We start from the raw sequence: 27,685 nt of genomic DNA on the forward strand, positions 1-27,685 counted from the left end.
CTGCACCCACAGTAGATAGCTCAGGTTAATCTGACATTTCACAAAAATAAGCAACACAGATAAGACTCTTTATTTCAAAATGTTTGCAATTAAATGAGTTCATGTCAGTAAGTCATATACTTTGACATACAAAAATACCGTGCTACTGATACAGTTGAAGAATTCAATGGATTCTCCATGCAGGAGAAATTCACAGCATTATCAATACCCTCTAGGAATTTTGCTTTCCACTTCCAGGATGATTGCTGACCCCTGCATAGCAAGTAACATTTGTCAATTAGCTAGCTCTGTACAGCATTGAGACCTTCACAAATCCAGACACTTGCACACCAAATCCTCTCCCTCTTCTTAAGACTTTTATTAAAGCAAACATCAGGTAACTTATCTCCTACTGCCTGTCAGTAACCTTCAGCTATTGCAGCTGATGATGCTGCTGTGTAGCAGTAAATTAAAGCTTGGCATTGCTTTGGCTGTGGCTGGATGCCAGTGATCCCACTGGAAAAGAGGGGAAGAGATTCAGCCATTTTTCTCTCATCCACTGGAATAAAGGTGTTATCTATTAATCTGTCATTGAAGTTGAGGCTAATCACAGCTGTAGCCCCTGGGGCTGATGTTTGCTTTAGTATTTCTTTCTCTCGGTGGTTTAAAAAAGTGCACGTTTCTAGAACCTGTATGTGATAATATACTGCTGCAGGAGTAAACTTGCTAATGCCAAGAAGCTTAACGTGACAGGTGGCTGAGAGCCACTTCAAGCTTTCAAATTCCTCTCCATGTCAAGTGAGGAAACACTGACTCTCAGAGCCAAATGAATTTTCTCCTGCTTGTCACCTGAACAGCCACCATCATCTCTGAGTCACAGCTGGACTACGTCACTACAAACAGTTTACCATCCCTTCTTTCCTGATGACAAGCTAAGCATACAGGACTTGGCAAACTGGACGTGTACAATAAGATTATATTCTATTTTCTGCAGTGCATACAAAAAAGGTAAGTATTTCTTAAGGAAAACACAGCTGGTCAAAGCCCCCTAGCAGAAAAAACACCCAAGGCTCAAGCAAGAAAGTAATATAAGAAATCTTTTAGAGATCAAAAAGGCGAGTTTTGTAAGCATGTCCACTCCAGCAAGCTCTGGGCAGCAAAGACAGTTCTAAATGTTTTGACTTAGAAGAATTTAAACTAAAACCAATCAATATATTGCTTTAAAATGGAATTTCTCCAGTTTGGCACACTTTCTGTCAGGGATTTTGTTGCCACACTCAACAGATCCAGGGCATTAGGTTGTTGACTCTTCTTGTTATGAAGTTACAACAAGGCTTTTAAGTTTCACTGCAAGATGAAGCGTCTGTGTAAAGCATTCAGGCCCCAGACCATTCTTATCATTAAATATGAGGGCAGAAATCAGAGCAGGTGTGGCTTTTTATGTTTCAGCTAAGATGAAATAGTTGCCAGTCCATTACAGGACAGCCAGGTTGGCAGCTGGGAGGCCAAAGATCACTTCAACAATCTGCCATATTTTAATATGCTGTCATCACATAGGGCATTTTGCTCCATGCAATCAAATTTGGTTTTGAAGTATCTGAAACTGCTCTGTAAATAGAGGAACTAATTCTTAAAGAATTTAATGACAGAGCAACAGTGAAGATACATAGACTCAGAGGTGAAACAACTGTCTTCCAGCCCTTAATTCCAGTGAACTTTTTCTTATACAAACAAAATCCTTAAGGCCTGGAATAGCAAAATAAAACCATGGAACAGAGATTGGACATATGGATCTGTTTCCTAATATTTAATAAATAAAATCCCAAGATGATCGGTTTCATCATATGGAATGTAGATACAGTGTTTCTAGCTTTAAAATATAGTGCAAAGTCCATTTCTAAAGGGACGCTGCCAGGTAAAAGAAAAGTTGTCTATCATTGGAAAATAAATTGTGTGTGTAACTTACTGTGCAGATACTCTGTGCATTTTGCTTAGTTTGAAGTGTGAAGCCATACTTGTCCACTGAACTTTCTGGCTCTCCATGCATTTTATGCAAGAACTTCAGAAGAGAGTTTTAGAATAAAGATGAGAACATATCTATTATTCAGGGTCTGAAAAAGATACTTCATATCTAAGGTACAATGTCTGACTCAACTTGTCAGCGTCCCTTTAAATACAGCTAACCTCTGCTTTCACCCTTACCCATTGGACCTGCAGTCTAGGAAAGCTTAAAAGAGATTTATAAGCTCTATGAACATAGTTGCCCTGTGGCACACTGAGGGGGAGAACACAAAAAACTACAGGCACAGGGTAGGCCAGAAATCTCCATAGTCAGTATCTTTAAAGGCAACTGTACCTGATACGTATATGTTCATTCTTTCTGCATTTCAGCAGCAATATGTAAATATAGGCCAAATACTCTAAAGAGAACACAGCAAAGACATCTTCTGTTTTCCTCACTCAGTTCCTGCTGAGTGATACACGCTTGTCAAGTAAAACACTCCACAGTGTATTAAGAGTCCCTCTGTATATAAAGCCTTCTTGCTGTGTGAGTCCCTAGAGAGAGCCCAGTGCTTCTCCAAATCGGATTTTCTGTCCGGCTTTAAGGTGAAATTTGAAGTCCCTGGGTGCCTCAAAGATTAATACAATAGTCGAGCCTAAGTTAAATTCCCCTAAATGTTCTCCCTTCCTCATGGGGATTCCCTCCTTGTTGTTGTTGGATATGAAGCTGAAGTCATTGTAGGAGCCTTTTGAGTAACGTGGACTGTTAGTATGTAAATCCTGTAAAGAGAAGGAAGAGACTGTTACTTGAGTGTTTCAGTCTTCTTATCAGTAGAGCTGTAGCCTTTGGGTATCAAGGCATTTTCATTGCAGGACCTTATAATTCAAAAATGCAACTAGAATATTAAAAAGAAAAAAAGTGCATAGTGCAGGTAGCTCCCTATGAGTGAGTCAGTGCAGAACATCAACAGAGTGAAACAATTTAATAGGATTTTGATTTTTTACTGCTCTTCCATCGTGCTTTACAAACCCCAACAGTCAAAACCAGAAAGCTACCTGTCAGTAAACTTACCTGGTCAAAGTAGATGCGGATAGAGCCCACGTTTGTTGCTCCTACAGCTGTTAAAGAGAAAAAGCCATGTTTCCAGTCACCTGTAAGGACAACCCGTTCGTTGTGGCAAAACAGTTCTTTGATCCAGCGAGCAACTCCAGGATTCACAGACATCAGAGAACCTGCAATAGTGAGAAAATAATCAAACTCAACTATTAGTTGCATAACAGCACTGTAACGATGTCTGAATGTAAGTGCATCTCCTTCACTACATTGAACCTGACAGTTGCATTTCATTTAACTCCTTTGTTTTGGCCAGTCATAATTCAATCTGGCATTTGACAGATTTCTCAAACTTTGTGGCAGGTCTTTATCTTCCCTCAGAGTGTCTGAAAGCAAATCCAAGACTTCAGGATTGAGGAGCAAGAAATAAACTCTTTTTGCTGAGCTAGAGCACAATGGTCTGCAAAGAGGAAGACAAAACCATCTGAAGCCAGCTCTGGTAGAGTTACTGTTTGGCTGTATCTTCTTTGCCAAATACAGGAACAGAGATAATATTTTAAGGTACTGTTTGCTCTGACTTGCAGAACTGTATTTCATATGCAAACTTTTTTTTTTTTCCTGGGAGAGAATAGGATCAGCCTGGGTCAACAACTGCTTCCAAGAATTAGGAAAGCCTGAATGCAATGTTACTGCTTTCACAATTAACATGTGATTAATTCTGGTTAAACTATACTACCGTAGAATTCATAACCATGTCTGATAAAGCACCATGCTCCCATTATCTGACATGTACAACTGCTCCACTGGCACGTCTCATCCAGCACTGGCCTGCTTCCACCCACAGCCCCCCTGCATTAATTTTCTAGAAGAAAAGTACCTGGAAAATGACGGCGGTGTGACACTCTCCAGTCAGTGGGTGAGTGGAAGCAGTGATAATCCCCTGGTGCAAGGTAGATTACACAGTGGTAGAGCTCATTCCCTTCCTTTGTGACTAGTTGTTGCTGAAACGAGTTGCCAGGTGGGACTGCACAGAAAGAAAGGAGTTAAAAGGTACTCTTCATGCCATCATCTACCATAGCTGAGCAGCCTGTATTAGAGACAATAGGCTAAACGCAGTCTGCTTGTGTTGATAAGACTAGAAATAGCCCCAAGAATCCACTATTTCAATGTATTCTTTTTTCCTTTACAAAATGAGATTAGATCCTGTACCATTTTAAACATTTTGGAAATTCATCAGTTTCTGCTGTGCTGCTTAGGGAATATAAACTCCAAAACAAATCCACTGCAACATGGATGTTTTCCTAGAGCTATCATTTGAAGTAACAGAATTTGTGAAGAGTTCTTAGCTTTATGAAGTTCTCTGTTGAGATCATGTTGAAAATAAGCCTGCTGTTAGCAGAACTTGGTCTCTCCAGTCCCCTCTCCAGTTTAGCAAGATGTGTTGCTCTTATCAAAACTGAAGGCCATGAAGACGGTGCTCAAGGTGCAGCAGAAACAGTGACAGCACTTATCAGTAAAGGCACAGTGTTTCGGCACAAAATGCATTAAAAAGCAGCCAATTTTTGCTAAGCAGATGCTCAAGCATGTGGTCTGTCAGCAGGAATGCTACAGCACTGTTACCATGGCAGACCTTGGAGTCACTGTAATTATTCAGATAACCACAGAAAATAGAACCAACCAATTAAACTGGGAGAGAATCAGAACAAGTCAGATAGTGCAAGCTACTGATGTGAAAGAGGAACTACTTTTATCCCTAAAAATATAACAAATATGAGAACAGCTTTTCTTCCTGGAAATGTGATGTCTATGAACACTTAGAACAGGCAGAGCAAGACAGGTGTGAGGGTCAGAACTTACCCTCACTAAAACGCAAGTCTTCTGTGCTGATGCGAGGTCCCAGGAAAGACTCCAGAGAATAAGTAACCCCTTTCACTTGCTCCACTTCACAGTTCTTTACTTGTCCAAAGTTAAGGATCTTTCCATCGGAGGGACTAATCTACAGCACAGACACAAAAAAAGGAAATGCAGTGGGAATTTATGCTTTCCTCACCATCCACCACAGCAAGCAGACAAGTTTCTTGGTGGGGAGACACTTGCATTTCCCTTCACTCACCACACTGTGCACACAGCAAACCGGCCGTGCTTGTGGTTTCAGCTTCCTGCGAAAGAATTCACTGAGGTTTCTGTAGTGATGCAAATCTTCAACAGCTGCCTCCTTCATGTTCACACCAAACGTCCAGATGTACAGGCTATAAACAGGCTTCCGGAGCCATGTGGGCAGCTCCACCTGGTTCAGACGACCCCAGGCTCGTGAAAGCAGTCGAGTTGGTACTGATTTGTACAGAGCAACCTGAAGGAAGAATGAATTACATCACATCATTCAGTTCCTCCCATAAAGAAAAAAGAATCAAGCTGTTTCTGCTAACAACTCCCTTGACACAAATGAATTAGCTTTTAAGCAGAGAAAAGAGGTAAACACCGCACTTAGATCCTTACTCCTTCCATTCTGGTGACAACAAATGAGGGATAGGATGCACTTACTATAAGCTTACACTGAAGCCAGAAACTCTACTCTCTTGCAGGCTAAAGCTTCAGATTCAAGTTACTGGAAACTATCCTGTGTGAGGCTTACAGGAAAAGGTATTTCACACGTGGTAGTGGAATACTTCTCAGAAGGGCTTAACATTAACACTATATTATTCTTTGCGAACAACCAAATGAAAACTGACAGAAAAATAACGCATCTCCCAATGACAGTATTCTATATTCCAGTATCTTTGATATGCATACAGTTGCAGAAATATACCTATGTCGATGCACCTAAACTGGTATAAGTTAATGCCAGCCTTACTCCTTCTCCTGCAACAAAGAAGTTGATAATTGCTGAAGTAGAAATACAGAAAAAAATGTAGAAATACATTTACTTTTGGGCTTACACCAAAGCATGCGTTTAATAGCAAGAAAAAAACAAATGAAACAGTGCTGGTAAGAAGTATACTACTGATGTAGCAGGACAGATGACAGCACACCCCTGTTGGTAACTGCAGCTTCTGAGGTCTGTGTAACCCACAGTGTGTGACCATGCAGGAGGTAGCACAAAGTGAGCCCTCTGAGACCAGTTTTGTAAAGGGAGTTATCTGTTGAATCTGTGGAGTGATGTTTCAAGCAGTGGAACTCAGCTCCATTTCACTCCCAAGATATTGTTTTTTTTTTTTTAGTTATTTTTAAATTGTTTTTTTGTTTGGTTTGTTTTATTCCTTAGCAAGACCCATCATTTATTCTCAGTCATATTCACTACCACGTCTTGCACAGCACGGCAATAAACACAAACGAGCGCACGCTGGCTGAGAGCTTGTCCATCCTATCAAACACGGTGAAATAGGATTTGACTTGGAAATCACCATTCTGCACATGAGAATAGTGACATTTCAGCAATAAACAACCAACTTAATCTTGCTTCAAACAAAATCTTCTAAATCAACAGTGCTCTAGCTGCAGTAATGAAGAAAAAAAAAATGCTTTGCCATTCTGACACGCCTTATACAGTGTGGATTTCTAAAATCAATTTTGCTCAGTTTCCCACCAGCACCGAGAGCATACAGGGGCAACTGTAAAGTCACAGAAACTGTCACTGCTATTTCCTATAGCCTTTCTTTTCCAAAGCATCTGGTTTTCAAGTTGATGGGATGAAACCAAACAGCTACTCAAAGGAAATCCACGAATTGCAATTCTGTTACAGTTTTCAATCAAAACATTGACGTGGTTGTTGCAGATGTAGGGAATGCCTCCATGCAGGGCTGCCTGCAGACTACTCTCATCGGTGTCAGAGCAGAGATCTGTTAGTGCATTATTTGGAAGGGCTGAATTACAAATATTAAAAAAAAAAAAGAAAAATTGAAAAATAAACCCTTAAGAAAAAAACAGGAGACTGTTTCAGTGTGGCCAGGAAAGGGAACTGGACAAGTAATGTGCTCTGCCTTATCCCTGTCTTCGTACTTCGAGGCAACTGAATTAATTCAGAAGTTTCTGTTGATTTTTGTGACTAAACCATTAAGAGGACAAATAAATTCTCTGCTACTGAAAAACGACTTATCTGTGGAGCAATTAGTCACGGCAGTTCTAAACAGTAAAATTAAAGGGATGAGAGACTGCACCTCTCTGCTTTCATGCTGGTGATGTTCGTGCCTGTTCTAATATTAAGGACGTTTCCACCCAGCTGCTGCCAGCTCCCTTCAGCACCACACAGCTAACAGACATGAAGCACAAGAGACCTGCTCGCACTTACCCTGCTCACAGGCCTCCATCCCACTCTGGTCAAGGGCTTAAGAGCACCAAAAGGCAGAAGGTAATAGAGAATAGTCAGAGGCCAAGAACGGAGTTTCAGAGCAGGCCTAGACATACAGCTTAGCTGGCCCAACCTTCGCCTCAGGGCCAGCTGAGGAAATTGCAACCTGAAAGATTACATACACAACATCAGTCAGCCATCTCAGCATCAGAACTGCCAGCTTCTGGTAGCTGGGGGTGATTTATCCTACTCATCTTAATGATCCATTCTGCAAGTCCTTACTCCTTTATTTTGGCAAGTTCTTCCCAAAATAGAGGACCAATAAAATACTCTTCATCTGAGTAACAACATAACATGATAGTTTACAATGCAAACAACAGAGAGCAAAGATCCTTCTGCCAAATATCAAAAGATTACACCCCCAGAAAATGCTGTTCCTGACTGTTCCATCTCTAGCACAGCCAAGGTAGAAAGCCAGAACCCTGTGATTCTGGGACATCAATCCCAGCACTGAATGGAGGAGCAACAATGAACAGAAACTAATTAAAGAAATCCTTGCAGTCTAAGAAACAGAGGTCCCCCATAGCGCTCATGTGTTGAAGGAACCTTGACTAGATGGTGTCTTAAATGGGACATAGGAATTCAAACACAGACCTGCTGGTTGTTAACTGTCTCAAGGGAACAGGCATATGAGAAACAACAGGAGTAGCACTCCTGAGTTAGTAAACACAGTGCTCAATAACTGACTCCAGAAGATGTCTTTCCAGGTCTTAAATATTAACTGGGTACTCTTGGTGCTGAACAGAGAACACGTGGAACAAAGCTGACACTGCTGGTGCTGCACGATAACCCAGTCTCTATAGCTTAATCACTTCTTTGCCTCATAACCAACTGCACCAAAGACTTTTCATAAAGTGGATTTCCTGACTGAAAGCAACCTCAGCACAAATGGCTGTAGGCAGAATTTGAACGTGCAGCTCTCCAAGGGGAAAGCTGCTCCTTAGAGCACTGCGTACCTCAGTTCAGACCCTTGTGGCAGGAGGTCAGGATGAGAGACCCGCCGGGTCCCCATTTATTCTTTGGATTTGCTCATGAAGAAGATTTGGACTAAGCCATTTCTGACACTGCCCAGGTCACATTATCAAATGGAAGTCTGCCTACCCGAGGGCAGGAGTGTTCTCCCTACTCCACTGCAGATGGAATGCCTGCAACCAGGATGCAGCCATGTGTGCATGGACTGGAAGGGTACGCTCTGGATGCTCTGAACAACTCTCCTTTATACCGGACTACATGATATGAAGTACAAACTACTACTTTTGAGAGTGGAAAAACGCTGGGAATCTAAACAGGAAATTTTCATGCCAACATGTTATTTTCAAAACATGGGTCAGAATTAAAATATGACATAGGCAGGGGACATCTGTCACCACTTTGGGATGCAAGATGGTGCTTTTGGCTCACTGATCATCTCTGCAGCAAATACAACTTTCCTCAAAAAAAAAAAAAAAAAAGACCAAAAAACCCATAAAAACTCAGAATTATCTGTGCATCACAAAGCAAGGAAAACAAGACAGCAGCCAACACCTAAGGAGATGAAGTGCTGTCTCAGCACGTGTAAAGCTACTTTCTCAGTGGGAGGTAGGACTAACTCAACATGGGAATAGGAAGGGCCACTCCTTGTCCTTTCTCCCACTCATCACCTGCCAGCCTGCAGTCTGCTTGAGGCTGGTAGGGTTGGTTCCAGGCTCTCAGCATCGTGCCAAGGTCCTGCTCCCCTGCCACGCTCCCCCCACCACTGCAGTTGCTGGTGAACCAATCCCATCCGAGCTGCATCCTGGCAGCGCACTCCAGAGCCCTGGGGCTCCCCGCTGCTTGGCCTGGTTTCAGAGCAGTCCCTGGCTAATCTTCCTATTTTCCTCACGATGGAGAACGGGAAAAAGGAAAGAAAACCTCTTCGTTCCCCTTGTCATATAACAGCATGCCCTTCTCTGACAATTCAATGCATAAGGAGCTTTATAGTAATTAGGCCAAACAAAAGCTTTGCAGATGGCTGTCACTCCTCCTGCCCAGAAGCCCTCCCATCCTCCCTCCCTTTTTTCTCCCTTCAGACACCATTCCTGCGAAGCAGAAAACACCGCACAGTACCTGAAACGAGCTCTCCTATTTGATGTCTCACCGGCAGAGCCAGCCAGGCCCGGGCTCTCCAGCTGTGGGTGCGGGTCCCCGGCACAGCTGCTGCTGCCACCGTTCCCTGAACGCAGCCTCCGGACATGAATTTTAACTTTGTGGAGGTTGTAGCAAGAGGGTGGAGGGTTAGATAAAGCTTTACAGCATCTCACCATTTCCCTGTGTGCAGATCAGGTCCCTGCAGAGCATTTGACTGACACATTGTCAGGGCGACGGCTGGATGCAAGGCTCAGTCTTTTTTCCTCTACCTCTCCTTTCTTTGCTTACTCCGGCACAGGAGGGAGGACACGACGTCACTGCTTCTAGTTCTCCTGCTGGTTTGTCTCTGGATTCCCCCTCTGTTTCCCACTTGAATTTCTGCTACAAGGGTTGCAGCTATTGCAAACAAACAGGCATCGTGTCACATTTCAAAATCCCATTACAAAGACGACTCTGCACAAGATAAAAACAAGCCCTCCGTAGAAGCAGTCCTCGCTTCTCCCTCGTCCTAGCCGCCATGGAAGCTCAGTTCTCCAAGGAACACGCTGCAGTCCCAGGCTGCTGGGCACTGAGGCTCCGTCAAGGCAGCCCACCAGTCTTGTGCTGCTAACCTCAGCGGTGGCCTGAATATGAGGCTGGGAGGCGGAGCAGAAGCGGAGAAGAGGAGGAGATAATTCCCAGCTTCAATTCTGCAGTGCAGCAGCTGCAGCTAAAGCAGTTCTGGACCACTTGGCACCAAAAATCCATTCCTGCTCCTATTGCTTCCCTTGAGAAGAAGGAGAGGAAAGGAAGCCCTTTCCCTTTCACAAACTCATGCCAGATGCCAACATCCATCCCCTGGAATCTCCATATCAGAAGATGCCCAGGCAGCAGGTAAGGGACACTTCTACATATATCCAAATACTTAGTAAATAAGTCAGCCTTATGGCCAGCCTGTGAATGAGCTATAAAGGTGTTAATGTATCTTTTATGTGGCTCTCAATACCACCACAAGTTTATGTCCCGCAGGACTAAAATGCTGGGTAAAAAACATGGGTAAAGGAAGTTGTTTTTTTCTTGGCTGGTCATTGGTGATGCTTTTTTGTTTGTTTATTTTAGTGACAAAATGCTGCAGTATTTCTATCCCTGAATTATGAGCAAATATAGAGGTAAGTTTCTGCCTCAGGCCCTGCAGACCACATCTCAAACCCAGATTTCCTGCCTCCCGTGTTGTCTGTATTTGGGTTGCTAAGGCAGACTGAAACTGAAAGGGGAAGCATGCTCAGAATTAAACCAAGTACCCAGTAGTTTAGGGACTAATGCTACAATAGTTATGCACTTCTCTTACTTCTTCTATCATAGTATGGGTTAAATATATATCTTCATGAAAGCTGTGTGTCTTGTAGAGTGGATAAAAAGAGCACTGGTGCTGAGGTAAGGGAAAGGGCCACATTTCATTTGAGATAAGCCAGGAGAAGTGGGAGGGCCAGCATGAAAATCTAGAACTAGCCAGACTTCCTGCTCAGGCCTCAGAAGGAAAATATTCCAACAAGAATCACGTATTGTGATTGGCCCTCGACTCCAAATATTTCACATGTTCCCTAGAAACACCTGCATGGTGATAATCTTGTTCAAGAAGAAAAGGGTGACATGGTATCCTGTGTCACAGGAAGCTCCAAGCCCTGCGTTTATTGTTCAAGCTGAATGATAACAACTGCATTAAAAAGAAAAGAAGTGCCCCAAATCTTACCTAAATTCAAACCAAAGAGCAAGGAGCACAGGAAGGTTATTTCTGCTAACTTGCCAGGAATGCTGGAAGTTGCCAACATTTAAATAATAAAGAGGATTTCAAATAGGAAAAAAAAAAACAAAAAAAAAAGTGAAATTGACAACACAGTTTCAAAAGGCACTTTGGGGTAAATGAAAACCACTCTGGTACTGAGCGTGCATCCTCACAACACTGTGAAGCAGTTTATTTGCAGCAACTGCATTGGTGGCTGCTCCAGGCCTGGCTGGCACCCTGCCCCCACCTCTCAGCAGCCTCTACCTACTCCTGTCTCCTCAGGGATCATGGAGGTCCAGCCACAATCTCTTTCAACAGAAGCTCAGTTTCATACCCCAGATGTTTTCATGGAACCATATTCTAGACTGTGCAAGCCAGACCCCACAGTGGAGCAAGCCCATCTGCTCCCTGAAAATAAATGGATGCTGAAATGTTCTGCTGCCCAACGCAATGTGGAGCACCACCCTTTAGTTTAACTTCTTTTTCAAGTGTGCTCCGAGAGAAATTCTGCTCCAGGAACAGCCAATTATTGCCATTACGAGGCTTTTTCCTCCACTTACTCAAACAAATCAGTTCAGATGAGCATGACAACCTATGTTTCACTTTAAGTTCTGTTCTACTGACCTCATTTCATTCACCAAGATGCAAATATCTGAGTGCTTAAGTGCTGTCATACATGGCAAGCTGCCATTCCCCCAGCTGCCCCACAAGCAATTCACGGCTGAAACAAAAATCTACCCTGGGTTTCCTGCCATAGTTTGAGCAACCTGCTCTAGCGGGAGGTGTCCTTGCCCACAGCAGGGGAGCTGGAACATGATTATTTGCAAGGAACCTTTCAATCCAAACCATTCAGTGGTTCTACAGGGGAAGGAACAAGCGCCAGCAGAGGAACCCACAGAGGAGACTTTCAAATGGCAGCTCTCGCTGGGATCCAGGCAGTGCCACCAGCCCCACGCTGCTAGCTCAGAGCATGGAGATCTGTACCAAACCCTCCCACCTGTCCGAGCCCACCCTGAATCCAATTTAAACAAATAAAAGAAGTAGTGACGATACAGTATAAATCCCCAGAGAAGTATTATCTATCCGTGCTGAAGGCTAGCTCTAAATAAACTGAGCTACCATTGTATTGGGTATCAGTAGAATAAATACTTAACCGGGGACTGCCCAGAGCCTGAAGGCCTTGAAGTGAACGTTAATGAGGACAGTTGGTGGCACAACTTGGGAAGAAAACCCCAGGTTCACATTCCCTGAACTACCTTCAATGTAATGCTAAGATTCACACCCACGGGTCAAGAAGAGCCTTGCCTGAGTGAAGACCCCTCCCAGATCAGGCACAGTGGTGGCAGCAGCAGCAGCACTACTGTAACTGCATGAAAACTACGGACCAGCTGTCTGGGGCCGGAGCACTGAGTGCCGTGTGGAAGGATGACTCTGCGTGTGATCCAGCTTGTGCAATCCTGCCATAAAGGAGCAGTCTGACCCGGGTGTGCGATGACCCACTCAATGCACACGAGGACGAATCCGCTTTCCGGAGCACAACAGCAAACTGTTTACTGCCGGCTTCTATAAACTCAAACGTGGCTCGCATCCAATGGCCCCACCGAAATGTCCTTTCACTGCTGCCTGCAGCCTTACCTTGCCTTATCGTACGTTTGCAACAAGTCCAACGTGTAACCGCCCTTCAGACCCACGGCTCGGTTTGAACCCGTAACCATGAATCACCGGCCTTGGAACGCGCTCCCCGGAAGGCTCGCGGCCTCCGCTCTCACTTTCTGCACTTGGGAGCCGAACTCCCGTTTAAAAAACGCACCGTCTGTATCCGAGCGTTTCAGCGCGGCTCCGCTCCCAGCGCTCCCAACCGGCAGCACCGCGGTACGGGCACGTGGCTGCCGGGAAGGGCCGGTTGGCCCCGGGGATGCTGCGCCCGCCCGCGGCTTCTCGAGCTCTTTCACAGCGCGCCCTTCCTCTCGGCTGTGTTAGTTAGTTAATCTGGGGCAGGCGCGGTATTTTAAGCCAGCCGCGGGGGTTCTGTTTGAGTTTTTAAATGTAAGCCCGTAGAAACCCCTCCTTCCCTTCCCCTCCCACCCCCCGAACGTTCCTAGTCTCAAAACTCTCTCCTCCGAAACAGGACAAGAAGTTACATTTACTTTTGCAAAGCGACGCATCAACTTGCGGCAACCAGAGCAGCCGGATCCACCCAACAACGCCCAAACCCGCGTCGCGCCCCCCCCGCAGTTCTGTCCGAACCCACCCGAGGTAAGTCCCGAGCGAGCCGGGTCGTCGCAGCGCCGCTGCTGAAGCTTCCAGAAGGACGGAGCTCAGCGCCGGACCGCACTGTGCTTCCCGCAGCCCTATCGGATAGCGGCGGCACAGAACGGCGGTACCCACGGCTGCCGCCTGACTCCGTGAGGGCACGGGACGGAGATCGGCGCCTTAAGGAAGCGGCCCGGGGCGGCCCAGCCCCGCGGGGAGGAGCCAGGGGGAGGAGGGGGACCGGAACGCGGCCACGGCGCCGCCTGCGGGATGGGGGACGCGTGGGGACGGGGAAAGGTTCCTCCCCTCCGCGGGGCTTCGGGTGCGGCACGCAGGGAAGCGCCCCGCAGCGTGAACCCCGCAGCCCGGTGCGCGGGATGCTGAGCACTGATCGGCACCCAGCGAATGAAGAACAAGAGATCCAGCAGCCATAGACTGTGCTTCATTCTTCCAAAGCGATGCAGGTTGGATAAAAAAAACATACACGTTTATTCTTCCCCGTTAGCTCCTTCCTGAACTTGCTCCACGCCTCTTACTGTAACACTACACATCTCTCAGCTATGGGCCAAGGAAAGCACTTTCTGTATCAGACTGCCAAAATATCGCCGTGTATCTCCTGTTGCACAAATACCTCCCAGCACAGTTTCTAATATCAATAGGCAGGCTGTGTTATTTCTCCCTTTGAGACTCGAGACCTTAAATCTGTACTCAAGCACTTCCCCACTGCATTAAGCCATTTTACCAGACTCTTACTGACATCTGAAGTGCCAGATGTCACTACAGCTCAGTTCCCCTGTGGGTTCACTGGTTTTGCTGGTGTTGTCATTCCAACAGGAGATCCTTGCACAGAACCCTAAGTCACTTCATTACGTCAGGACAATCCATGGAAGCACAGGACAAGTACAAGAAATTCCTCCTAGCAGAATGAAGTTCCAGTCACCTTGGTCATATGAACTCCCTCTTTAGCCCAGGTCTCACTGATTAGTTGGCCATCCTACAGCATCCTGGTGAGAAGCTGCACAATACCTTATGTATGGCAAGCTATGCATGGAGATCCTGGCCAAGAAATACTTGGTGACAACAAGGATTTGAAGCTATAACCTTCCATCTGAGGAATGTATCTACCTGTTTCCCTCCAAGCCCCCCTGCTTTACCTCACCTAGGTAAATGACAGCTGATCCTTGCTGGTCTTCACAGTACAAGACACACTAAGGTGTCAATCAGCTCAAGCTATTAGTGACATGATGTCTCAAGAAATGACAGGTGTGCTAGAGAAACAACAGTGATACCCACTATGTACCCCTACAACATGGAGATTCCCTGCTTGCATAACATGATGATGACCTACTGTATTTCTGACTACTGCTCAGAAGAAAAGAAACCTGCTTTACTCACAGGGTGCCAGGTGGATCATGGTGTGTGTGTGTGTGTATGCACACGAGCACAGCTGGGTGTTGCAGCAGCAGGCTCAGCACTGAGGCCACGTGAAGCAGTTTCTCTCTATATCACTCTCAAGACCCATTAAATTGCACTGAGGCTCTTTTCACCTATGCAAAGGCTTACAGTCCTCTAGAAACAACATCCCTCTTTTCCTCAATCCTAAGCGTGCTTCCAGGGATGCAAAAGCAGAAAGAGAGAATAATGGAAACTGAGAGCTCAGCTAAAAAAGAGCCTTCACTTTCTAATAAAAAGGCAACAATGCAGCTCTTATTTTTCTTGAATTCTTAATTGTTCAGAATACTTCTTTCAATGTTTGAACACAGTTTCTGTTTCCTCTTCTCTCAGGCTCCCTTTCCCTCCCACAGAAGCATCCAACAGAACTCAAGTGTATCGGGAAGGACCAGAACAACTTCTCACTGTGATTTCTTTAGAGCTTTTTCATTAAAATCAGTATCTGTAGCTTCACCAAAAAACCACCAATAACAACACTCAGCATACTATTATAATGAAAGAAAGCAAATTTAATAAGGGAATTACTCAGTTACATACCTAGAAATATGAACATTATTAAAAAAGCACTTGTTTTCAAGAACCAAAACTGAATCGATGGTGCCTTTTAAAATAAGTACTTCACAGACACTTACCGGTCTCTCTTTTAATTAAAACATAAAATCTGTTTGAAATAGAATTCAGCAGGAAAAGAATATAGGGAACACAGATGTACAGACAAATTCCTCAGGAGCCATCATAGCCTGAGCTGTCAGCATCCAGCCTTCCTGGGTCATGGCTCATTTGGATCACCAGTGAAAACCAATTTAAGCATTCCAGCCTTGTCCCCTAAAGGCACATGGCCAAAACTACTCACAAACTGGCAGTGTGCTCAGGAATGCAAAGAGAAGAGATGCTAAAGGTCACTCGGAAGCATCTCCTACACAATCCTACAATCCTTTAACTCCTTGCCTTCAGAAAATATACTGAAGCACTTACCTCAATGTTTGGAAGAATACCACACATACTTTAAACTCTTTCACTGAGCTGCAATGTATCTCCTTAAAGAGTTTGAATGAAACACAGCAGTTACGTCCAATTAAGAAATACTTCTTACTTCAATTTGATCCTCTGATCCTCTGACATACTTACTGCCATTTCATAACAATTTCTAATCTCCTTGGAACCCACAAAAAAAGGCAAAAAATCCTCAGGGTCAGCAAGTTCCAGCAAGTAGGTGTTTTCTAATAAAGAAAAGGCCTACCAGATGTATATGTACACAAGCTTATCTAATGTATAAAGAAAGCAGGTAGATTTATAATTACTACATGTTATTTCTGTCTCAGCATCCTTGTAAAGTAGATAAGGCACGAAGGCATTGGGAAGCAAGAAAAATGCCAAAATTAGCAGACAGAGCAGTCAGTGATCAGATAAAAACCCTACAGATGCTGCATGTACTGAACCTTCAGCTATGACTATAGGACCAACTCAGCACTAAATGTTTTTTTCTTCCTATGGCATCCCATTTCAGTCTTGCCTTGTTAGATTTCTGTCTTTAATTCTGAAAGTGATATCATGTGCTTAATTCATCACCCTGCAATTCAAGGTGGGGAAAGTAAGAATTGCACTGAACAAAGCCAACAGATCCTTCAGAGCTGCAGATGCCCACATTATGCTCTCTCTCACGTGCAAGTTACTTAAAAGACAGAAATGATTTATCAGAAATGCATCAGCTACAGAGAATGAATTGCACGTTCCCTCGTTGGAAAGAGAGCAAAGGGGCTTTGCCTCAAACACAGCAGAAGCAAAATTGCCACAAGTTTCTTACCTCCCACTCACTTGCGAGCTTCACAGGCAACTCTATGCCCTTCTTCTCCAGCTGTTCCAACTTGTAGCCCTCATACTTTTTGTATCCTGCGTATCCCCCACCTGCAGCCACAAGAACATGGAAGGGGCGCAGGCGGAAGGCTTGTCCTACTGGAGCAGTATGAAGCTTCCTCCTGTCTGTAGCAAAGCAAAGCAGACGTTCAGAGAGCAGCTATACAGTTAAAACAAACACAGCCAGTACGCACAGTGAGGGACGTCAGCTTAGATGATATAAACGCCATCAGAAACACAGGATACGGAATGTATTAATATATGCTTCTATGTGCTCTCGATATTGCAGCTCACCAAGTTACTGAAACTTAGCTGATAAGCATTGACTTCTCTTCTGTGTTCCCTCAGCATTCTCCCCAGAAAGTATGTAAAATGAGCTGCCTGAAAGCACCACAGAAATGGGCTTCACAGTGCACATAAGCTCCCCTCTGGATTTCTATGTCATTACTGTATGGAAAATGCAGTCACGGAGGAACAACGTGCACATGCTTCATGCATCTCAGTGATCAGAATCTTCATTACTATCAGATATCTATTTGGGAATGCTCTAACTGGAAGAGGAAAGGACATGACAACCTGCTTTACCATAGGTTCAATAATAGGCACATTTCTGCTGTAATACAGGTCACTACAGAACAGGCATGTCCCACACCCAGCTCAGCAACATCCAAGCCCTCAGTGTGCTCTGTCTGAGCTGAAACCAGAACACAGGAGGGCTCACTGCAGCATTAACTCAAACTATGGGAAACAGTTTTATGCATTTTGATAAGTGAGCTAAACACAGTCCTGCCAACAGCAAAAAAGCAGGCACTCTTTGTTTTGATAAAAGAAATTGAGAATAAGTCCCTGGTTAAGCATCATCATTAGAAAAAGTATTTGTTGTTCTGATACACGATATAATGAAAGCTCAGTTTGCCTAGAATCAGCCTTCAACGATGTCGTCATCTTTTGGCAGGACGTACATTTGTCAACAACTGTTGTCAAGGATGAAGTACAGGAAGAGTAAAATTTCATCAGAAATCTGATGAATGCCTTGAGAGTTCACTGCGAGTGGCAGCCACTGCCATTGAACCAGCCTGATGCATTAGTTTCACAAAACCAAGGTTGAATATCCTGTGTTTTTGTTGCTCTTTTTTAACATTTCTGTATGAAATAGAGTCTTGTTACTTGTGTACTTTAGCTATATTACATATTTTGTATGTGGCTCAAGACTATTCCTCCTCACTCAGTGTGGATCAGCCATGTCAGAAAACTCATGCCAATGCTATAGAGGGGAAAAAAACCACCAACGTCATCCAGATTACATCTGTTCCTTACTGAAAACTACCAAGTTCCTCTTACCAACACAGCCCTTGCATGCTGCATGTGACACACTACACGGCACAGTTTCTAAGGGGTAAGCATTTCTCTTCCAAAATCTTCAGAGCTGTTCATGCCGAACCAGCCAAGCTGCTCTGCTTGTATTACAGTCTGATGTCACTGCCAGACAGAGAAAAGCTGCCCAAAGGAATTCATTCCGGGACAGTGAGTGGTGTCATTTCCACAACAATCATTGACATGGGTGAGCAGGAAGCAAAAACAATGGGCTCTATCTTGTTCCATCACTGTTAGGGGTAGGGCTTGACTAGGAAAGGACAAATGGACGACTAAAAAAATTCAGTAAATATCAGCTCTATTTCTAGGCATGCATAAACACAAAGCGTAATTGCTCTGCAACCTGAGGAGCCTGAATTCCAGGTGGCAGTGATTAGTGACATTCAGCTGCTCTCCATTCATGATACAGAATGACGCCCCATATAAGCAGTTCTCACTCATATTTTGTTTTGTCAAAACATATAGGAAAGAAATGAACAAAAGGATGCGATTTAAAACATTTTGAATTATATACCTGAAAACACATCATAAAGTGAAAATGGCTTTATTCTTAGTGAAGAAATCTTGTCTTTTGGAGAAAAAAACAAACACAAAACACAAGGCAGCAATTACAGTTAGATGGACAACTACAGGGATGCCCCATCCCTGGATGCATTCAAGGCCAGGCTGGATGTGGCTCTGGGCAGCCTGGTCTGGTGGTTGGTGACCCTGCATATAGCAGGGGGGTTGAAACTAGATGACCTTTGAGGTCCTTCCTTTTCAACCCCAGACATTCTATGATTCAGTGATATGATTCTACAATTCTGTCCTAAAGAAAATGCTCCAAAAAGGCCAGGGATCATTTAGAGCAGTGAAACGCTTATGAAAAAGGATTTTACTTACTTTAAGTCTACAAAGACTCTTATAACCTTTCAACTTTGGTCCGCCTAGACAGCTGCATCACTATTTCAACAGCAATGTCTGTACAGAGACCAACAACGCTTGTTAGCCCTAAAGCCTTTAACTGCCTTTCCACCACATCCTTGGTTCCAAGTTGACAAAGGTGCTCAGTTATTTCACCAGAGCCAGTAAATACCAGAAAGCTCTCAGCAGGAACAGCTTTTTCTGGTTTCTGTACAGGTTTTATCCAGAGGCTGTTTCCAGTTCAATAACTTCTACTGATAGACCTATGCAAACATTTTTCTTCCTGTGCTAGAGGTCATTTGCTGACACAATAATCACAAATACAATTCCACACCTTTCAGCCATTAAAGAAATTCACACAATTTTACAGATTCCAAAACAAAAGTTCAGTTTCTGATTCTGGCAACAACACCAGAAGATGAACCAGTAGAAACAAGTCCAGGACAGGGGACTTTTAATGTACTTTCTCATGCTCTGGATTAATCCTAAAACAGAATTCCTTTGAGGTAAAGCTAACCTGAGATTTCCCTTCATCATCAATTACTTGCAGCAAACCAAAATAGAAAGTTTCCTTGTCTGGAATGGATAAAAGCATATTTTTCAATAATAAAATATTCGTAAATGACAAGAGACAAAGGATTTGTACAAGGAAATTAACCCAGATAAGCGGTGTTACAAAATGGGACCAATTGCCACATCAGCTGACAAGGAAAAAAACAAAGCTGTAAGACTATGCAATTGTTTTAGCAGCAGGTCAACACGTGGAGTACCAGCTTACAAATACTTGGGAAAAAAGACCCAAACAATATTTACTCTTCGCAGCCCTGTCCTGCTGGAGTTATTCTGAGTGCATCATTTTAGCAGGCCTTATTATTCGTAGTATTTCATGTAATCCTACCTCAGTTTCACAATTTATTAACATTAAAAACTGTATTTAGACCTCTTCTTTCTTACAGACCTGCTGAACTGCTGGATTCTGATTTCCCTGCATGTCTCCAAGTGTGTAACAGTTACACTCCAAAGCAGGTAATACAGCTGAACAGCTTTCAGCAAATTCCCAACTGGTATGTTCTGTTTCCTTCCTATTACCCATCAGAGACTGAGCTCAATGCCTCCCTTCTAAGTCAGTCATTACATGGCCTAACAAGATTCTTTTGCATTTCATGCTGATTTTTGCCATCAGGCTCATTTCATGACTAAGCTGATACTAAGACCCCTCAGCCAACACCCACACATCCCCTTTGTGACACCCACCTGCAAAATACAGTCTCAGTTTTAGCCTGGTCTGACACCTGGCTGCACATTGTGCTAGAAACACTGAGAGCTTGAGCTGTTGCAGGACATGGTAAGTGATTAAAGTGATGCTCAAATGTTTCTGAGTGAGGCTGATACAATATAGGTATGCAAAGAACATGAAATATTGGCTCGATACGGTCAGTTCATTAAAGTTGTTTTTTTAGGAAGTATATTTAAAACACTAAAATGAAACTGCTAAATTGTAAATATAATTGTAAATTTGCCTTTAGCAAAGTAATTTTTCATCTGAGCCCTCAGAAAGTTATGTAATCTGAGGAAGGTAATTACAAAAAAGGAACCCACGGTAAATTGCCTTTATTCTGCCAGAGAGATCATCATCACTGTAGAAGTTTAGAAACAATTTAAAAACTAATAGGTTCAATTGTGTATGTCCTTCCACGTAGGGCTCCTTCCTCTAGCACTGCTCTGAGCACTCTGATCACAGTCTGACTATATCTGCTTTACAAAAATATTCTCCAGTCACTGAGGCGAGGGGATATAAGGAAACATGAAATCCCTCATTTTGAATGAAACAGATCTGGAAAAATATCCCAGTATATATTTCCCTTATGAAAAAATACAAGAGTGAAAATGGGAACGTAGCCAGCATTCACTTAATCACCTTTGGCTCTTCTTCTGCTGGCCCTGTTAGACTGGTTTCTTTAGAAATGATAATTGCAGTGTACAGGATAAGTGTTACAGTATAAGCAAATACCCTCCAATGAGCTGTATTAAAAGGGACCATTAGGGAAGCAGATGTCACAGTGACAACAGAAGCCAGTTTTTCTGATAAAAAACACACAGGAATGATGCAGTATAAGGGTGAACAAATGTCAAGGGGGGGGGAAAAATAAATCAGGCATGCAATTGTTTGTATTCTGTCATGCTCTAACACAGCTATTCCTAATTTGAGAGTGGACACTGATCCTAATTCCCGTTTTAGCCAAGCATTGCTCTGAATACAACATCTAAACTGCTGTCCAGATTTGCTTCTCTGCAAGACTCTCCACATCCATAAAATCACCATGGAACAGATGGCACTTCTAGAAGAAGCAGCTTTCAACCATGGCTAGGGATTATTTGTCTTAATGCAGCAATACACATATATATAAATCATGTGCTTTTACATTTGCTATCTAAGCGAAAATATATATTTTAAAAAAACAAACAATGAATAATGTAACAAAACAACCTTATGAAGTAGATAAATACACTTATTTTACTGCCTGCAAAACACCAAAAGTTTAAAATCACTATTTGCGAGCTTATGTCCATAGAAATAAATAGGCTGCTGGAACTCCCAGTCCATCTGTACCAATGTCAAGGACTTCATATTCACCACCATTCAATCATAACTTGCCCGATTTTGAGTAATCCTGAATTTCTAGACATACAAAACACACTTACCACTGAAAAACGCCCTGGAAGGTGGCTGCTTCCACAGGACTGGAGCTGTAATGCATGGCTTCTCCCGTACGAGGAAGTGACAGCCAGTCAGGAAACTGTTAACACAACATACAACAAACAGTGGCTCAAGTACAAATGTTTTACAACACAAATGTAAACCGAATATTCAGAAGCCGAGGGAAAAATTCCCCTCAAAGTACTGAGATTCATAAAACAAAGCATTCCAATTCATACTGAATCCATTTTGCTCAGGCCTACCTCCTCCTCTTCCAGTAAGTCAAAAAATCCAACTGCTTCTGGAGATACCTCATTGCTTAATGATGTACCTATTTCTTACTCCCATATACTTCTACTTTCTTATCAAAACATTAACATGTGTTCCTTGTTAAACTTTATGATCACAGTGATGCTCTTTTAAGTACAGTGCTTGCTAATGTCACATACCCTATCTCAGGCTGTTTGGAGCTGTAATATATGAATAAATACAATGAATAAATAAACATTGACATCCCAGGATGCAGACATGACAGCCGGGATGTCTTCATTTGGCACTGAGACCTTTCACCTGCTCTCATCAGCTGCACGCTGAGTATAGGATTACCTCATTAACGTATGGGCTACTGCATCATTAGGGTGATTCAGTCCCAGGAAGCGATTATCATTCTTTCATGTTTTTAACAACGAATTTCAGACATCTCACGAGTTTCACGTAGACTCTTTATGTAGGAAATAAGGAGTCTGTGAATAGATTTCCTGCCCAGAAATCACACAGTGACAGCAGTAGGCACTTAAATGCAGTTTGACTGTGCTAGCTAAAGATAATTAGCCACAGTTTTCACTTATCCTCGTCAAACACCTGGAGTAATAAGGGTAGAGTGTAAAACCCGGTTCTCGTACCCAGCTCCTCACCAAGCACGTTGTACACAGCAGGGCGACGCAACAGCAACGCGCCCGGCGCTGCCGACCCCGGCTCAGGGCTCACCCCTCCCGGCTGTCAACGGCTGCAGCTGTGCCCTCAGCTCCGGCTGTGCCTGCAGCCCCAGCACAGCCCTCCCAGCACCGAGCAGCACAGCGCGGTCCCTCCCGCCCTGCCCGTACCTGCTCCGCCGCACGGCCGCACCGCCGACCCGCACCACGGCCGCCGCCATCTTTGCTGCTGCTGCTGCTGCGCTGCGACCTCCGCTGCGTGCCGAGTGCGGGGTGAGGCGGGGCCTGAGCGGGGCGGAGTGAGAGGACGGGCTATTAGCAGCCAGCGGCTAATTGCTGCTTCAGAAGTGAATCAGTGCGAAAGCATTCCTTGTGGCTGTGCGTCCGTGTTTCCTCATCTCTGCTCCAGGCCGGGGTGCTCTCAGCTGACCTGCTGTGTTTGTGCTTGATGGTTGGCTGTGTTTTCCCAGCCAGGACTCCATGGAGCCTGCAGAATGTTTGGTGCTATTTTCACATCACCGCTATAGCAGCAGTATCTATGTGAGTAGCTGAGGGTTGTTCCTTGTGTCTTCTACCTTAGGCATATGCAGGAAAGTCTGTTAATAACACAAAGTTTCAACACCAATCCAGCTGTAGCTCTTGCATAACACTAATAGCATTAATATAGTGATCAGGATGCCTGAACTAAGGTAAGGTAGGACCAGCAGGAAGCATAGCTGCAAAGATAGGGTTTGGTGGCATCAGGCTCTTTGATGTCTGACTGCACCCTGAAGGACGGCCTGACCAACAGGCTTCCCCACAGCTGACTCAGTAGTGACTCAAGGTTAAGGTATAAATAAAGCACGCTTGTTTATATCATGTTTTAGTTGATGTGCACTTAACTGGTTAGTGATCTGTCCCGATCTAAGTGTTCCGAGCTGAGCTAAAACTGTGCGGGTGAACCAAGTCAGAGGGTGGGATAATACCATGATTCAGAGAATCATTCATGTGGGAAGGCCTTAAAGGTCTTCTAATCCAGCTTCTCTGAAATGGATGGGGATACCTACCATTCTCTTATGAAATGAGAGAATCTTTGGACTTGAGAATGTCCAGGAATAATATATATATATTTGGGTTAGTTTCATTTATATGCTTATGCTTACATATATACATATTAGCTCTCTGTTTGTATAGAGAGAGGGAGCAAGCTAATGATGTGAGTCACGGCTGCTTTGGAGTAATTAAGAGGTAATACTTGTTAGGAAATAGGGAAATAAATGAGTTTGGAATTAGGCTTGTGCTAGAGTGGAATGAAAAGAATCAAGAAAGCTGACAAAAATCAGGATTCTGTTCTAAGTTCTTAGAGGGCGATAGGGTTACTTTTTTGTTTAATGTTAGGCAGTAAATAAACTCTTACCATGCAGCAAACAAACAAACAAAACAAACAAACAAACAAAACAACTTCAAAAACAGAGGTTTGCATTTCTTTGTATGTGAGTTCATGCGCTGATATTTTCCATCTGTGGGCACTAAATAGGTCACTGTTCCTTTCTTCTCTGCGTGCAGAGATGCACAGTATCTGAAAGAGTTTATGTTTACTTATTTAAAATCTCATTTTATCTCTGTTCATGCCTAAATCCTCTTTGTTATCTTCCAGAAACTTTGGTCATCACTGTGGAATTCCTGGTATGAGAATGCAGAGCGGCAGAGTAGAGAGAGGATCCTTGCTGAACAACTGTAATCATGAAGGCAGTTCTTGTAATTGTCCTAATCATCTTCACTTTGCTGTCTTCAGGTAAGTTTGATGCAGAGAGGGGAAAGAGAAAAGGTGACCTCTGGGTGAGCTACCGGGACACAAACTCTAAGATGTTCTTTGGTTTTGTTTTCTTCTGTGTATAGAATCTGCAGCCAGAGCTGTGACTGTGATTTCCATTCAGATGGTGTTTTTTTCCTGTTTGATTGTGGGTGGATGCTGATGCTGACCCTGCTGGTCTCAAAGCAGCCTGTTTCTCCGCAGTTCTGTATAGGTTTCCTTTGAGTAGCTGATGTCCACATACTCATTAGTGCTGTCAAAATCAATCAGTATATTTTTAAGCTGTTCCTCACAACATCTACAATGGGTTTCTTTTTGGAATCACTCTGAATTACCATCAAATCATTTGGAGTGCTAATGCCTGACGTTGTGCTCAAAGGAATAAAAGCTTTGGTGTTCTATTATTAAACTTTGTTTACTCCAGGCTTGTTTGTTTTGTTTAATAGTAAGTCACTGTTAGAAAACCAAATGATTTTCTGAAAATGACAACATATTGTAGTCTCTTCTCTGTATTCAGCCCTATCTTTAAGTACAGAATTCTGTATGACTGCAGGCTGCTTTCATGTAAAATAAGGACTTTCTTCTGTCCCAAAATGCATAGTATCTTTCTGAGATGCACATGAACATCTTTTTTTTGTAGAGGGCATTTAATGAGAAGAATAAATCTTAATACATCCAAACTGGGTAATTAGAGTATAAAGCAAAAGAGGAAATTTTGCTGACAAGTCTCAGTTCCCTTTGGTTGCAGATTACAGTCAGTATAGACCAACCGTCCCCCCAGCTTGGAAGGGGAGGTGCTGCCTTCACCTCCACTTCTAGTTGTATCTTCCTAACTCCTTCTTTCTGCTGCATGAGTTACAAGCAACCAGTTGTTGGTTGCTTTTTTAAAATTGGTTAATTGGTTTTTATTTGGAGAAAGAGCTGGTTACTAAGTAGTTCAGTTGCGCTATAAATTTACACCGTGATCCTGCACAGGTTCTGTAAGCTCATTCAGAAATGAAGATAGTTTTTAAGTTCTTGCTTGATGTGATGATCTTGTTGATGATGTTTTCCTAATGCCCTGTTCAGCATAGTACATGATTATTCCTTCTCAGTAACAGAATTGTCCTCACCTTCATGGTGCGTGGTATTCTGGCAGGTAGCTCTCAGGTGCTTGGTAACACACTGGAGAGCACTGGGTGGTATCCAGAACATGTTGGGAAGCTTCCTGGGTGCGCTGGAGCAAACTGAGGAGCTGTATGTGTACTCCTGGGTGTCTCAGAGTACACTGGGGGACCCTGCAGAGCACCTAGGTCACACTGCGGAGCTTCTCAGGAACTGTGGATGACTCTGAGAAGCATTGCAGGTAGTCTTAGGCATCCAAGGATGCACTGGGGGACCCTGGGAGACATCTAGGGTGCTCTGGGGTGCCCTGGAGCACACTGAGGAGACCTTTGTTTACTCTCAGGTGCCCAGGGAAAGATTAATAATTGTAATAATAATAATTGTTGAATCTTGAAAAATCTGTCTGAAAACTAATTTGTTGCTGTCAGTCATGAAGAAGCATAGAGACATAGTAATGACTTAATGGCAGATGTTTGTTGTCTTGCCTGTTGGGTCAAAGTGCTTGGGCACATCTCTCCTGTGCTTTCAAGTGTGTGGATGCGCAAGTGAGCAGAGTCAACTTATTTATGGAGCTAATTAAAACAAAATAACCTCTCCCTTCCGTGGGGTCTTAAACTGAGCTTGGTTTTGCTAACTCCCACAGTTCTTGACTTTTTCTTTTTTATCCCACAGGGAAAAAGTTTCGATGGTGCACTCTGTCTGATCTGGAACAGAGAAAGTGTGCTGAGCTGTCCAAAGCACTAACAGCTGTGCTGCCTGTTACTAACACGGATTCATTTGCCAGGATTTCTTGCATCAGAGCCCACAATACATATGACTGCATTGATAAAATCAGAGTAAGTTCACAAGGATTTTTGAAGCAACGTTGAATAATGTTTACTTTTGAAGCAGAAACTAGCTAACAACTCATGGAGAATTAAGTGTTATTGAAATGATGGTATCTCACATAGGAGGAAGTATGTTGGATGTTTCAGAAGTAACGCCTCCTACTTGTTTCCATGGAAACTAGAACAGATTTTAAAGTACACTATAACACTACTTGTCAGAGCAAATTCTCTGCTACAAAGCATTATTTTTTGATACAGTCCCCACCATCAGCTTTACATTTTTGCCAGCAGTGAACAAGACCCTACATACCACTCTTGTAAAAAATCTATATGGGCATCCGCAATGAAGCTTGTCTTTCACATCACCATTGACCATTCACATCACTATTGAAATGCACCACCCACTGCCTCACTGTGCCCACGTCCTCTGGGCTCCATAAACATTCAGCAAGAGTCAATTCATTCAATTATATACCTTTGCCTGGTGCCATTTTGTCACATCGTCCCTCTGCTGCTATCAGTCACTTCTACTGCCATCCTGCCAACATAATAAAATAGGAGGCATTACTTTCAGAGCAGGCCTTGTGCAAGGTGGCTCGGGAGATAAGAATTCAAGTGTGTGAGCCTTCTACCAACCATACTGTTGTACCCCAGCTTACATTTTCCAGGAAATAAATATAAAGTTGCATGAAAATAAATGGGCAAATCCAAACTAATAAATTAAAGCCAGGTCAAAGTATTTGTCTTTCCTTGTGACAGTAATTAATATTTTTTCTTCCTGCTTTTCCCTTCTGTTTTTAACTCCTTGTTGATCTTCCCTGGAGTGAAGAGCAGAAGTCTTGTTTCCATGTGAAGATCTTTAATAAAATCATGCATGAGGCCATTTGTAGGTTTAGAAATCAAAACCAGGAAGGGCTTTATTGTTTGTTAAAAGAATGATTTAGTTCATGTTTTCATCCAGTCGTGTGACCGTTGTTAATAGACTTCATTCCATTCTTAGGTGGTTATTATAGCCAGGAGACATCTGAGAAGGTTTTGGGGTTCTGATGGAGCAGTAGGAGGAAAAAAAAGCCTTTTTATTCAGTTGGCACTAGAATTGTGTTTTTGGAACGGAAAGATCAAAGAAGAGGCAGGGGCTGTTGTTACTGACAAAGCATAGGTATTTATTTAAAGGTTAGTGCTGATGGGATGTTAGTAATGAACACCGGAGATTCAGTTAAAAGCAAAGCAAATGCTTGGAAAAGTCTCT

General features: G+C 43.4%; 2 protein-coding genes across 8 annotated transcripts in view; one reads left to right on the forward strand and one right to left on the reverse strand.

The window, feature by feature from the left end:
- Window positions 1-36: 36 nt before the first annotated feature.
- On the reverse strand, window positions 37-22,987 carry PISD (phosphatidylserine decarboxylase). Of its 4 annotated transcripts, XM_072351246.1 has the most exons (9): window positions 22,885-22,938; window positions 21,787-21,881; window positions 16,757-16,932; window positions 7,320-7,485; window positions 5,148-5,384; window positions 4,892-5,030; window positions 3,912-4,058; window positions 3,053-3,213; window positions 37-2,760 (listed from the first exon to the last, which is right to left on the reverse strand). In XM_072351246.1, exons 4-9 carry the CDS (start codon window positions 7,431-7,433, stop codon window positions 2,536-2,538), a joined length of 1,023 nt encoding a protein of 340 aa, XP_072207347.1. In that variant the 5' UTR covers window positions 7,434-7,485; window positions 16,757-16,932; window positions 21,787-21,881; window positions 22,885-22,938; the 3' UTR covers window positions 37-2,535. The 4 variants fall into 4 exon arrangements, with proteins under 4 accessions (XP_072207347.1, XP_072207345.1, XP_072207343.1 ...); XM_072351244.1 differs by lacking the exon at window positions 7,320-7,485 and having other exon boundaries at window positions 22,885-22,987; XM_072351242.1 differs by lacking the exons at window positions 16,757-16,932; window positions 21,787-21,881; window positions 22,885-22,938 and adding an exon at window positions 9,465-10,117.
- LOC140259687 (serotransferrin-2-like) overlaps window positions 9,768-27,685 on the forward strand; it is a 26,736-nt gene continuing 8,818 nt past the window's right edge. Inside the window, exons 1-6 of one of the 4 annotated variants that reach the window (XM_072351238.1) lie at window positions 10,193-10,358; window positions 10,584-10,633; window positions 13,376-13,503; window positions 20,040-20,109; window positions 24,350-24,487; window positions 26,282-26,445. In XM_072351238.1, coding sequence (XP_072207339.1) covers window positions 24,436-24,487; window positions 26,282-26,445 — 216 coding nt within the window. In that variant the 5' untranslated portion in view covers window positions 10,193-10,358; window positions 10,584-10,633; window positions 13,376-13,503; window positions 20,040-20,109; window positions 24,350-24,435. Of the gene's footprint in view, window positions 10,359-10,583; window positions 10,634-13,375; window positions 13,504-20,039; window positions 20,110-22,869; window positions 22,987-23,032; window positions 23,254-24,349; window positions 24,488-26,281; window positions 26,446-27,685 lie in introns of those variants that run through there. The other 3 variants (XM_072351239.1, XM_072351241.1, XM_072351240.1) reach the window with 3 other exon arrangements.

This window comes from Excalfactoria chinensis, chromosome 16 (assembly GCF_039878825.1).
Source record: "Excalfactoria chinensis isolate bCotChi1 chromosome 16, bCotChi1.hap2, whole genome shotgun sequence".
Lineage (NCBI taxonomy): Eukaryota > Metazoa > Chordata > Aves > Galliformes > Phasianidae > Excalfactoria > Excalfactoria chinensis.

Coding starts and splice junctions, on each gene's coding strand:
- PISD (XM_072351242.1), bottom strand. CDS start 9,661: ATGGTGAGATGCTGTAAAGCTTTATCTAACCCTCCACCCTCTTGCTAC. Junction 5,031..5,147: donor TTTGCTGTGTGCACAGTGTG/GTGAGTGAAGGG, acceptor TCTGTGCTGTAG/ATTAGTCCCTCCGATGGAAA. Junction 3,214..3,911: donor ACACCGCCGTCATTTTCCAG/GTACTTTTCTTC, acceptor TCACTATTGCAG/GTTCTCTGATGTCTGTGAAT.